Source organism: Dioscorea cayenensis, chromosome 10 (assembly GCF_009730915.1).
Source record: "Dioscorea cayenensis subsp. rotundata cultivar TDr96_F1 chromosome 10, TDr96_F1_v2_PseudoChromosome.rev07_lg8_w22 25.fasta, whole genome shotgun sequence".
In the NCBI taxonomy this organism is placed as follows: domain Eukaryota; kingdom Viridiplantae; phylum Streptophyta; class Magnoliopsida; order Dioscoreales; family Dioscoreaceae; genus Dioscorea; species Dioscorea cayenensis.
This window is the reverse complement of record NC_052480.1, coordinates 3,529,076-3,540,123: the sequence shown is the minus strand read 5'-3', so window position 1 is coordinate 3,540,123 and position 11,048 is coordinate 3,529,076. Positions and strand designations below refer to the sequence as shown.

General features: G+C 36.4%; 1 protein-coding gene across 1 annotated transcript; it reads left to right on the top strand.

Annotated features, from left to right (window-relative positions):
• Positions 1 to 9,133: 9,133 nt before the first annotated feature.
• LOC120270092 (chitinase 4-like) lies at positions 9,134 to 10,654 on the top strand. The gene is made up of 2 exons (XM_039277104.1): positions 9,134 to 9,755; positions 10,121 to 10,654. The coding sequence occupies exons 1-2, from the start codon at positions 9,278 to 9,280 to the stop codon at positions 10,531 to 10,533; spliced, it is 891 nt and encodes a 296-aa protein (XP_039133038.1). The 5' UTR covers positions 9,134 to 9,277; the 3' UTR covers positions 10,534 to 10,654.
• Positions 10,655 to 11,048: the final 394 nt, after the last annotated feature.

Here is an 11,048-nt window from a genome sequence, read left to right as displayed (position 1 = left end):
TAAACTGTTAGAAAAAAAAGATTGTTTCATAAATTCAAATATCAAACCGTCTATTTAGACAATTTAATTATTTTTTTAAATAATAATAATGAATAAAAATACGGTGTGCAAATTTTGTATTGCATGATAACTTGTTGAGCGTCAAATCATACATATGTTGACAGGGGATTCACATGTGCTGATTAATTTACACTTGAATTAATATACGGACATTTTTTTGGGCGTGCCAACCGTGTCAGTGTCGTGAATAAGAGGGTACGTTAGAGTCGCCGACTCGCCAAGGTCCATATCAACACAATAGTCGAATAGTCTCCGTTGTCGAGATTTAAAATTTGATGTTAGAATCCTACTAAAAGAGCACTATTTATAAAATTGTAATTATCAAAGCACTTACCATCTCTCTGGCGTCTTTGTCGTACTCATCACTTTGTGCCTGTATTCTTACTTCTCGTTATCAAGAATGACCAAAGGAAAGTGGCAATTCATAATGATTGGCAGGATGACTATGTCAACATTATGCAGGTTACGTGCGGCATCTCCCATCATAGCAAGAGCCATTTCACTCGTGTCCTCCTGCTTGGACATAAATAGTACCAGTGGTCGCGTGATGGAGGCGTGCTTCATATATGGATATGGTACTCTCGTCAGAGAATTCTAAATTATGCAAACGAACGCGCCCATCACATCGTTTGTCACCATTTCCTTCCCATCCAGCATCACGCACCCATCACATAGTCATTCTTCCATATGACAGTCCTGTGGTTAAACGGTAAAAGATCAAGTTAAACGGAGATAAAAAAAAATTTAAGTGGTAACTCATAAACTTAAATGGTAACGTAAATATTAAAATAGAAACTAATATAGTTAAATGGTAACTCATAAAGTTAAATGATATCATATATATTTAAAGTATAACGGAAATACTTGATACTTACGAATCCATCCAGTAATTCAGGAAGATCTTTAATAATTCCTGCTCAAACACATCAAAACGCCCCTGTTTGGGGTATCTTTTCTTCTTCGATCGAAAGTCCATCCGCACATCCTTGCATTGTTGGTTTGGAGTACCATACTGTTAACAGTAACACCGTTCGTTGTTTTTTCGCTGACGTTTCTTTGCCCTCATCAGTAGCATCTTTTGGTTCATCACTAGGTGCTGTTGTTGACGGTTCTACCGAGACAAGAATTTCATTGACCATGCTGTCAACAATCTTGTCAATCGTGGCATGACAACAGCATCAACAGGAGACACAATCTTTGCTGGTTTTTGTTGTTGAGAGATTGTGTCCACCTACGAGGCGGCACTGTCGTCTGCCGGTTCCACCGAAATGGGGATCTCTTTGGTCATCATATCGACTATAGCTACAGCTTCTTCCAGAGTAATTTCCTCAGACGCTGCTGTTGTAGCCGGCCGATCAACCGCAGGTGGTGCTACTATTATTGCATCATTGGCCGGGAAAGGGAGTGACATTGTTGTTTTTCTTCTTTTGGTGATTCTCTTTGAACGTGGCAATCTTCGAACGGCTACCCCAATGACGTTGTTGTCATCAAAATCCGACGCCATCCGACTCACGCCTTGAAGAGGATGGCCTCTCATCCTGCCTTCGAGCCAAGTGTTAAAAGCATCCCCTATACGGATAGCTCGAACAAAGATTTCTTCGTCTACATTTGCCGTGACTAGCTCAGTAAACTAACATAGTTAAACAATACAATGTCAGTGGAAGCATTGAATTTAAACAATAACAAATGGTTTTAAACAGTTAACTCAATTATTTAAATAGTTTACTTAGGTTTTTAAATGATATAAAAAAATATTTAAATTAAAAACCGCTATTTTAAACACTAAATCATATTTTTAAACAAAAACGTTTGATATTTAAACAGAGACTCATAATTTATTACCTCCTTTCGTTCGAGCGATGATAATATGTCTTCTATCGATGCTTGCTTCAGGTAACTATTTTCACCGTAGTATAGCATGTTTGGGGTCTTGCCAAATCGCACCTTCTTTCCGGTACCGATCAGCTCGTAAAACCAGATGTTCAGTGCGACCGAGCAACCTTTAACGTACCCTGTGTTCGTCTTCTTCTTAGTGCATCTTGCTTGCACTCGAGCGGCCGCTTGTAGGACGTCCTCCATCAGCCATTTGTGCATTGCTTGTGCCCATGCATATCGTCTCATGCCAGGTAGGTTATCAACAAAGTCAGTGATCTAATTCGGAATCGAGTAGGATGTGTTTGTTAATTGTACCCATAAGGTACACCATCAGGAGTTTGACAAAATTTTCTTCTTCTCCCCTATGCTGAATAAGCTGCTCAAGTGTCCTCTTGATGAAGTCTCTGTGTCTCTCGTATATTTTGCAAAAATATCTATCTTCAAAAGCGAAAGGTGCTTTCTTCTTCTTCTGAAATACGACGAGAGACACATTTTCGGGCCTAAACTTACAAAGAATTAAGGAAGGCCCTATCTTGGAACACAGATTCAATGTCAGTGAATGCTGCAAATGGTGTCCTCTGGATTATCTCCCAGTGTCGTCCACTCATGTGAACTTTCAACTCAGCCACAGTCTCCACTACCGGTATCAAGTAGCATCGCCCATTAACTAAGTTGACGGCCATAATCACAAGCCAGCGATAATAACCATACATTAAACAACATTCAGATAAATTTAAGTGGAAAGTAAAGTTTTTTAAACGGTAACCTACATTCTTAAACGGAAACATAAATATTTAAATAGAAACATCAAATCTTTAAATAAAATCCCATTACTTAAACGGAAATCTCATTTTTAAAATTGCAACCATATCAATGTAAAGGGGAAACCTACATTGTAAACATTACACAGCATAACAATTGAAAAATCTTTTTCGATCGTGTACACAGATGAAAATGAAACCAAAACAAAACCCTAGCCTATAAATCTCCATGCAGACTTCAATATCATCCAATAAAAACATATCTACAAAACAAAATTGAAAAATCTCTTTTTCTAACAGAATCGTTTATAAAAAAAAAACCATAAACACAACTTCTTCAACGGTGTCCACCTCGGCTTAATACCTTAGACTGCAAAATGATGAAATGCTGAATACTTGAGTCGGAATTCTTCTTCGAGACAATGATGGAAAGCAAAGTTCTTCTTCGAGACAAGGAGGTCCAGGCAGAGACAACTTTGGAAATGGAAAACCTGAAGAGGTGAAGATTGAAAAAAAAAAATATAACCGGCGGCAGTAATGGTTGTCTTTAGGGATTACCCAAAAAAATAACCCCCACTTCATCTTAAACTGGAAACAGGATTGCATTGCCACAACTTCCCATGCAAGGGCAATTTCATCCATAAAATTCAAAAGTAACTCTGTTAATGCCGGTTACAACCTTTGGGGATTTGAAAATCATTGACTTTAAAAGGAATATGTTTTTAGGGATACACAAATTAAGGGGTTGTTTTTGTGGATATTGCAAAAGTTAGGGGGTGTTTTTGGCAATTTCCACTAATTTAAATTATAAATTATATTTTATATAACAATTTAAAACATTACATATATAGAAGTGATTTTTTTTTAATGATTCATTCTCTTAGACCCTTACCAAAAACCATTTGTAAATCTCAAACTATATTGTAAATTCATTAAAGAAATCCTAAGTAATTCTCAATATCTTTATGTTTATTTCTTCATGTGTATATCTTTATATTTAATTGTAATAAAAAAATATAAAGGTAAAGAAGGTCCTTTCGTGATCTTCGAGCCAAACACATGCCAAACAATCCCCTACTATTCCCAAAGCAATCAACATATATATATATATATATATATATGCATTTTCAAATACTAAAACATAAATATAAATAGACATTCATTGCATTTTTTTATAATTTTTTTGTTTTTAATCCCATGAGAGCCTCAAATGTTTTCACGTGGTACATTTTTAATTAAAGAGGTCGGGTCTTCCATATGAGGAGAATCCTATGTGTGTATATAGTTTAAAACTCACTTAATTTGTCAACACCTAGATCTCACCTAATATCTTATAATATATTATAAACTCTATTATTTACTCTCATCCCAATGATATTTTGTCTCTATTAGACATGAAAAGATAATATTTTTATTGTGTTTACATTTCTAAAATCCGATTCTACATTAATCGCATAATATCAATTACCATGTGATTATTTAGTCATCAAACATACTATTAATACTTAGTTGAGCCCATGCTTCATCTTATATAATTTCTTTGGAGCCATCTCATAAGTCAGAACATGTATATATATATAGGCAACTCAAAACATTAATCAAGATCATGGTTGTCAAACCCGGACCGGCCCGTCCGGTTCGACCGAAAAAATCGGGAACCGGCCATGTGGCCAATTCGGCTACACATCTTGACTCGGCCTTATAGTAACCCTGCCAAAAACCGGATAACTGGCAGGTTTACTTGGAAACCCGGAAACCGGTTGACTAGGTGATGAGAGGAGGAGGCTGCCGAAAAGACATGAGGGAGAAGCGACAGCAAGAGATAGCCGAGAAAAGTGAACACGCGCCAGAGAAAGCCTTCAGACAGAGAAGAGAAAGAGAGCAAGTCCCGAGGCAATTGATTTTTTTTTATTGTTTTGTGAATCCCCAGAGAGAGGGTGAGTAGAGGAATTATTCTGGTTTTTTTAATATTTTAATATTTTTTTAAAAAATCAATGATATTATTATGATATAAAATTGAAATTTTAAATATTAAATTTAATAATATTTTAGATATTTTAAAAATCAAAGAAAATATATAAAATTAAAGTTTTAAATATTATATTTAATTAGTTGTATTTTTTAATTATTTAAAATATAAATTATATTATTTTTTATCATTACTAATTACTATAATATATTTTTTTAATATTTTATTATTGATCTCGGTTCGACCCGATCGAACCCATTAACCTGACTCTTGGGCTGGGCCAGGTCAATGCCCAGGTCGAGTCTAACAATCTTGATCAAGATATGCATATATATATATATATATATGGGATTACATCTCCTGGGGACATCCCCAGAATTCATATCTGGGGATGTCCCCAGGGACCGTTGGATCAAATGATCCAACGGTTCCTATACATCCCAAAAAAACCATTATTTTAACTTAAATGAAAACAAGAGTGAAATGGTTTTAGATCCATCCCCTCCACCAGCGCCCACCCATCAACGACGCTTCTCATCATCGACACCACCGTCTCCCGTCATCTCCACCGACGCCTCCACCATCAACGCCTCCCTATCGTCTCCACCACCGCCTCCCCGTCATCTCCACCGACGCCTCCACCATCAACGCCTCCACCATCAACGCCTCCTATCGTCTCCACCACCGCCTCCCGCCTTCTCCACCAACGGTGCCTCCTCGTCGCCTCCATCAACACCAACGCCTTCTCCGTGTCAAGGTTTAGATCCTTCTCTTTGATTTAGTCCATTAATTTCTAGGGTTCCAAAATTTCATCGAAAGATATAAAACTTAAATTTCATCGAAAGATTTAAAACTTAAATTCATATCTCGGTGTTTTGTTTCAGTTAAAGTGGGAATATTTTTCTGAAAAGCTAGATAAATTGTTTGGCATAGTTTTTTTTTTTAATTATTATAACAAAATCGGGAGCTGTTGATTACATTATGCAGCATGCTGAAATCGCTTTTGTTTTTGTTCAAGATAAGAAAGTGAAAAATGTGAGAGCTTAGAAATTTTTTACTATGTGTTCTTCATTCTGTGTGGTTTTCCAGTTTGATGTTAATCTAAACCATTTTGTGTAGATTCTGTTACCTGATTGCAATTCTGTCCAACAACTAAAAGGTGAGAACTAATTGTCTCAAGTATTGATTACATTTTCGATACTTAATTGTCTCTAGTTTCAGTCAATGTTGTGATCACAAGGATTGGTCCGAACTTTACAAGTTTGGAATCATTTGGCAAAGTCGATGAATTCGCAGAAAATCTGGTAGAGTTCGCCAATTGGGATACTTTCCAAACATTTCATTTTTTCGGCTAATAAAAACTAAATCAAGAATGTAACATCTAATTTCACTAAGCAGGTAAATGGCTAGGACAGAAGCTGGCGAAGGCCACCTGGGTTGGCTGCAAAACTAATTGATTCCAAAGCTGCAAATGGTGATGGCTGATGAATTATATTGATTTGTGAAAAGTAGCCAAAGTTTCATATTTTTATAGCAATTGTGTAATGTCATGACTGTATTATTTATACTGAGTTCACATTGCAAAACTGAATTCAGAGAACTTAATTGTCAGAGAACTTGTCATGCCCTGTATTATTTAATTGTCTTGCAGTTTATGGATGATGAATCAGAGAACAAACTCATGTTTATGGATGATGAAAGCACCACTCATGTTATTCAACAAACTCAAACAAACACCATATTACAATGACTTGATCAACACCAACTTTCTAAAGAATCAACGAAAGAAATGAATAATGAGAAAAAAATTTGTGCAAAATTCCAACACCTTTCTTTTCTTTCATTCTAGGGACATATAAAAACCGGTCATACATGTGACGGTGTATGTACAGAAGAAAGTTCAAGGTTTCGCAAATTATGTATGCTGGAGAAGACAGAAATTAAACACTCCGGCTTCTCCTCGACTTGTATATGAAAAGGGAAATATTTCCGGCCTTACGTATTTTACTTCAAGAACATTGCAAGTGGCTCAAGTCATGAACCACATCCGACGAGCTGCTTCAGTGTACAAAGTCGGCCCTGTGGAGAAGATTTGATTGGGTGCCTGTGCCTTCGGAATCCCCTTTTGTTGTACTATAGGTTGAGGTTAATAAGCAGTGGCACACACGGACCCAATGTGTTTTGGCATCAGTTGAGCAACAACCGGTAATTTTCACTAGTAATATGGCTTCCTTGTCCCTCGTATCTTCAGCACCACCAATTTTGAGCAATTCCATCTAAAAATTCCTCCTTTGTGCAGAAATCCTCATGACAAATGGAAACTTCCACCATTTGACTAGGCTTTATTATACCGGTAGTTGGAAGGATCTGTAAAAAAAAAATCAACATCTTTTTGGTGATTCCTCGTAACAATGTTTGAAGGTAAAAATAAAAATTACATAAAGAGTCCGGGCATGCTTTATGATGTAAAATCCAACACAAACAAAACATGCTTGGAAATGTTTTTGTTATATGTGTATATAATAAGCAATGAAGGATATGATACTAACTATAGTCAAATAGAGATCTGTCGTGACTGCAACAACATTTCAATTATATAACAAGATTTATGAATCTCAACATATTATCTGATAACTAATACTGAGTGGAATAAAAAGGTCTCACGGTTTTGCTTCTTTTCGCTAGTCATTGCAATAAAATAGGTCTGTGATCGGATATGAATATTATCTCAATTTTTTTGTTTTTCCCACAAACAAATAATGTAGACCGAAAAGAGGAATCCCAATCGAGAGGTAACATGGCTTTTAATTAGTTAGTTTTCACTAGTCTTGTTTATACAGACTATGTCCGTGTCAACGAATTGAATTATGTTTATTTACATTAAGTAGTGTCAAAAATTTCACACGACCCACTACATCAAAAGACTATCCTTGTCATGTAACATACACTACTTGATAAGAAAAGTTCATGCGCAAACTTTTGAGTACAAGTTATGCATGGATTTTCTGCATGTATGGCCAATTTGTTTATACACCAATCGACCACTTTTTCACAATTTCAACCAACCAAAATTCTAAGATCAGGTAAGAAATCATAGATACATATCTAAACAAAGGAAAAGAAAAAAAAAATTTAAGTTTTAAATCTTTCGATTAAATTTTGGAACCCTAGAAATTAATGGACTAAATCAAAGAGAAGGATCTAAACCTTGACACCGGAGAAGGCGTTGGTGTTGATGGAGACGACGAGGAGGCACCGTTGGTGGAGAAGACGGGAGACGGTGGTGGAGACGATAGGAGACGTTGATGGTGGAGGCGTCGGTGGAGATGACGGGAGACGGTGGTGGAGACGATAGGAGGCGTTGATGGCGGAGGCGTCGGTGGAGATGACGGGAGACGGTGGTGTCGATGATGAGAGGCGTCGTTGATGGGTGGGCGCTGGTGGAGGGGATGGATCTAAAACCATTTCACTCTTGTTTTCATTTAAGATTTAAAATAATGGTTTTTTTGAAATGTATAGGAACCGTTGGATCATTTGATCCAACGGTCCCTGGGGACATCCCCAGATATGAATTCTGGGGATGTCCCCAGGAGATGTAATCCCTATATATATATATATAGTTTAAAAAAGTTTCTTTTATAAACCCCGGTCAAAACATTAATCAAGGAAAGGTAAGAGTTTATTATTAAATTGCATTAAGACTATTTACAAGAAAACATATCCCAAACTAATATATGGGTCTCACTATTAGCAGTGACATGATGATATTTATATTTACTTCAATGAAAAACATATGCATCCAAGTTATAAAATTAAATAATATGTGACAATTATTTCAAAATAGTGGGAAAAGCCACTATCAAAAATAGTTTTACATGTGTGTGTATTTTATTATATTATATTATATTATTGACAAATTTTATAATATTTAATTACTACTACTGATATAAAACCTTTGTATATGTATTTATTTTATAATAAAATTTATTTTAAATTTTATTATTGTTAGACTTATTTATTTTTAATTCATTTAATTTATAAAAAAATAATAATTTATATGTTTATGAAACTAATTATTTACATATTTACATATACATGGGTCATCCTACTAGTTATGGTTAATGTCTCAATGTTGGACTCTTGAACCAATTGGCTGATATTTCATAATCTCAGAATATAGTCGCTATCTATCACAATTGAATCTCAACCGGCATCAATAATTAACGTTCAAAATTAGTCACTCATTCAAGTAACTTGTCATCAGCTGCCAGATGTCATGATTGAGAGGCAGTTGAATCCCATTTGGTCACTTCTTCTTGATTCATTATTTTCACATGCGTTGTTTACAAAACATCCTTATAATTCCCCAAAAGCTCACCAACAAATTAAGAACAAAAACATATTTAAGCTTAGACATAAATAGCACGCTCCCGCAAAGTTAACGCACACATTCACTGATACATATAAAGCTAGCTAGCTACTTAGATTTGCTGGATCTAGCATTCATCAACCCTGGCATATGATCCAAGGCCAACTCCATTGCAAAAGCATACAAGTGCTACACTACTACTACCTCAATCTCATCCAAAGAAGTACATGATAACATCCGCCCATGTATAAATATCACACCATTCCTCTTCGAACTCTTCACAAAATGGCGCCATTCAATAGCCTTACCTTCCTGCAAGCTCTTCTCATTGCCGGAATTCTCTCCTGCCATTTGTGGCAGTCTGTTGTTGCTCAGAACTGTGGCTGCGCTCCGGGGTTGTGCTGTAGCCAGTATGGATATTGTGGAACTGGCAATGAGTACTGTGGGCAAGGATGCAAACAAGGGCCGTGTCACAAGACTTCTGGTGGAAGTGGAGGTGGAGGTGGGGGTGGTGGCACAGTGACTAGCATTGTGAGCCAGAAGTTCTTTAATAGCATTGCCTCCAAAGCCGGGGCCGGGTGCGAAGGCAAGGGGTTCTACACGCGCTCTGCCTTCCTGGAAGCTGCGCTCGCGTATCCTCGGTTTGGCACTACTGGAACGGCGGTTGAGAAAAAGAGGGAGATCGCTGCCTACTTTGCCCATGTCACTCATGAAACTGGAAGTAAGTTATTCATGAGAAATTTTCTTGCGTGCATACATATATGTGTAAACTGTGTGTATATATATTGATGTTTTTTAGGATTGATTATATAATGTAAAATGTCTTCTTTTAAGCAAAAAAGATGATACTTCCTAGTCTAATGGTATTAGTCTCACTGTGAAAATTGTTATTGTTATTGAAAATCCTAAGATCAGTTTAGCTAAACACAGTGGTGGAAATATGTCATGGGGTGAGAACGTATAAGTTGGAAGATCATTTTCCAGTCACGTACGCACCTGTTGACTATTGGTTGTAGCATTTATAAAAAATAAAAAAATAAACTTAATTTAATTAACTATTGACACCGTCTTCACGTCTTCACACAGGTCTCTGTTATATCAATGAAATCAATGGAGCAAAACAGAACTACTGCGATAAGAGTGACAAGCAATTCCCATGCAATCCAAGGAAGAAGTACTACGGACGTGGCCCTCTTCAGTTGACATGGAACTACAACTACGGCGCCGCAGGGAAAAGCATCGGCTTTGATGGCTTGAACTCGCCGGAGGAGGTGGCCAATGACAGGATCATATCCTTCAAGGCCTCACTCTGGTTCTGGATAAACAATGTTCACTCTGCCATGACTTCCGGTAAGGGTTTTGGAGCCACCATCAAAGCCATCAATGGTGATATTGAGTGCAATGGGAAGAGTCCTGCCGCTGTCAATGCGCGTGTCAGATACTACAAGGATTATTGTCGCCAGTTTGGTGTGTCTCCTGGTGCTAATCTTTATTGTTAGATGTTGCTGTTTAAAGTGCGTGCAAAACTAATTGAGTTAAAATAAAAATAAGGAGGTGAAAAGCCATGTACTACTAGCTCTTTATGTTGTATTTTGAGTCTGATGAAGAAGGCATCTTAATTTGCGGAACTTATTATATATTTGGTCTTGGTTAGTTTTACTGTATCAATTGTAAGCTTTTGAGTTTGGTCCAAAATTATTAAGTATTTCATGCATTTTTTTTTTTTTTTACTTTGATCTGGAAATGGAGGACAAGATATTGGGGATAAATCTCTCAAAATAAAATAAAATAAAATAAAATAAAATAATTAGTAAAGAACAAATAATCCCTCTAAAATTAAGGTATTAAAAAAAACCCAATAACTTTGAGTATTCTCAGACGGTCCTTTTTTTTCTGACATGTTATTTTTTCAAACCTTCTGACGTAAAGGTGGCTGATGTTAACAGGATTGACTTTCAGTTTTTTAAACGGAAACACATAATTTTAAACGAGAATGTCAGATTTTAAGCGAAAA

Excerpts from the sequence above, each read along its gene's own strand:
- LOC120270092 (XM_039277104.1), top strand. The coding sequence starts at position 9,278 with ATGTATAAATATCACACCATTCCTCTTCGAACTCTTCACAAAATGGCG. Across the intron at positions 9,756-10,120 it reads TGTCACTCATGAAACTGGAA|GTCTCTGTTATATCAATGAA; the intron begins GTAAGTTATTCA and ends GTCTTCACACAG.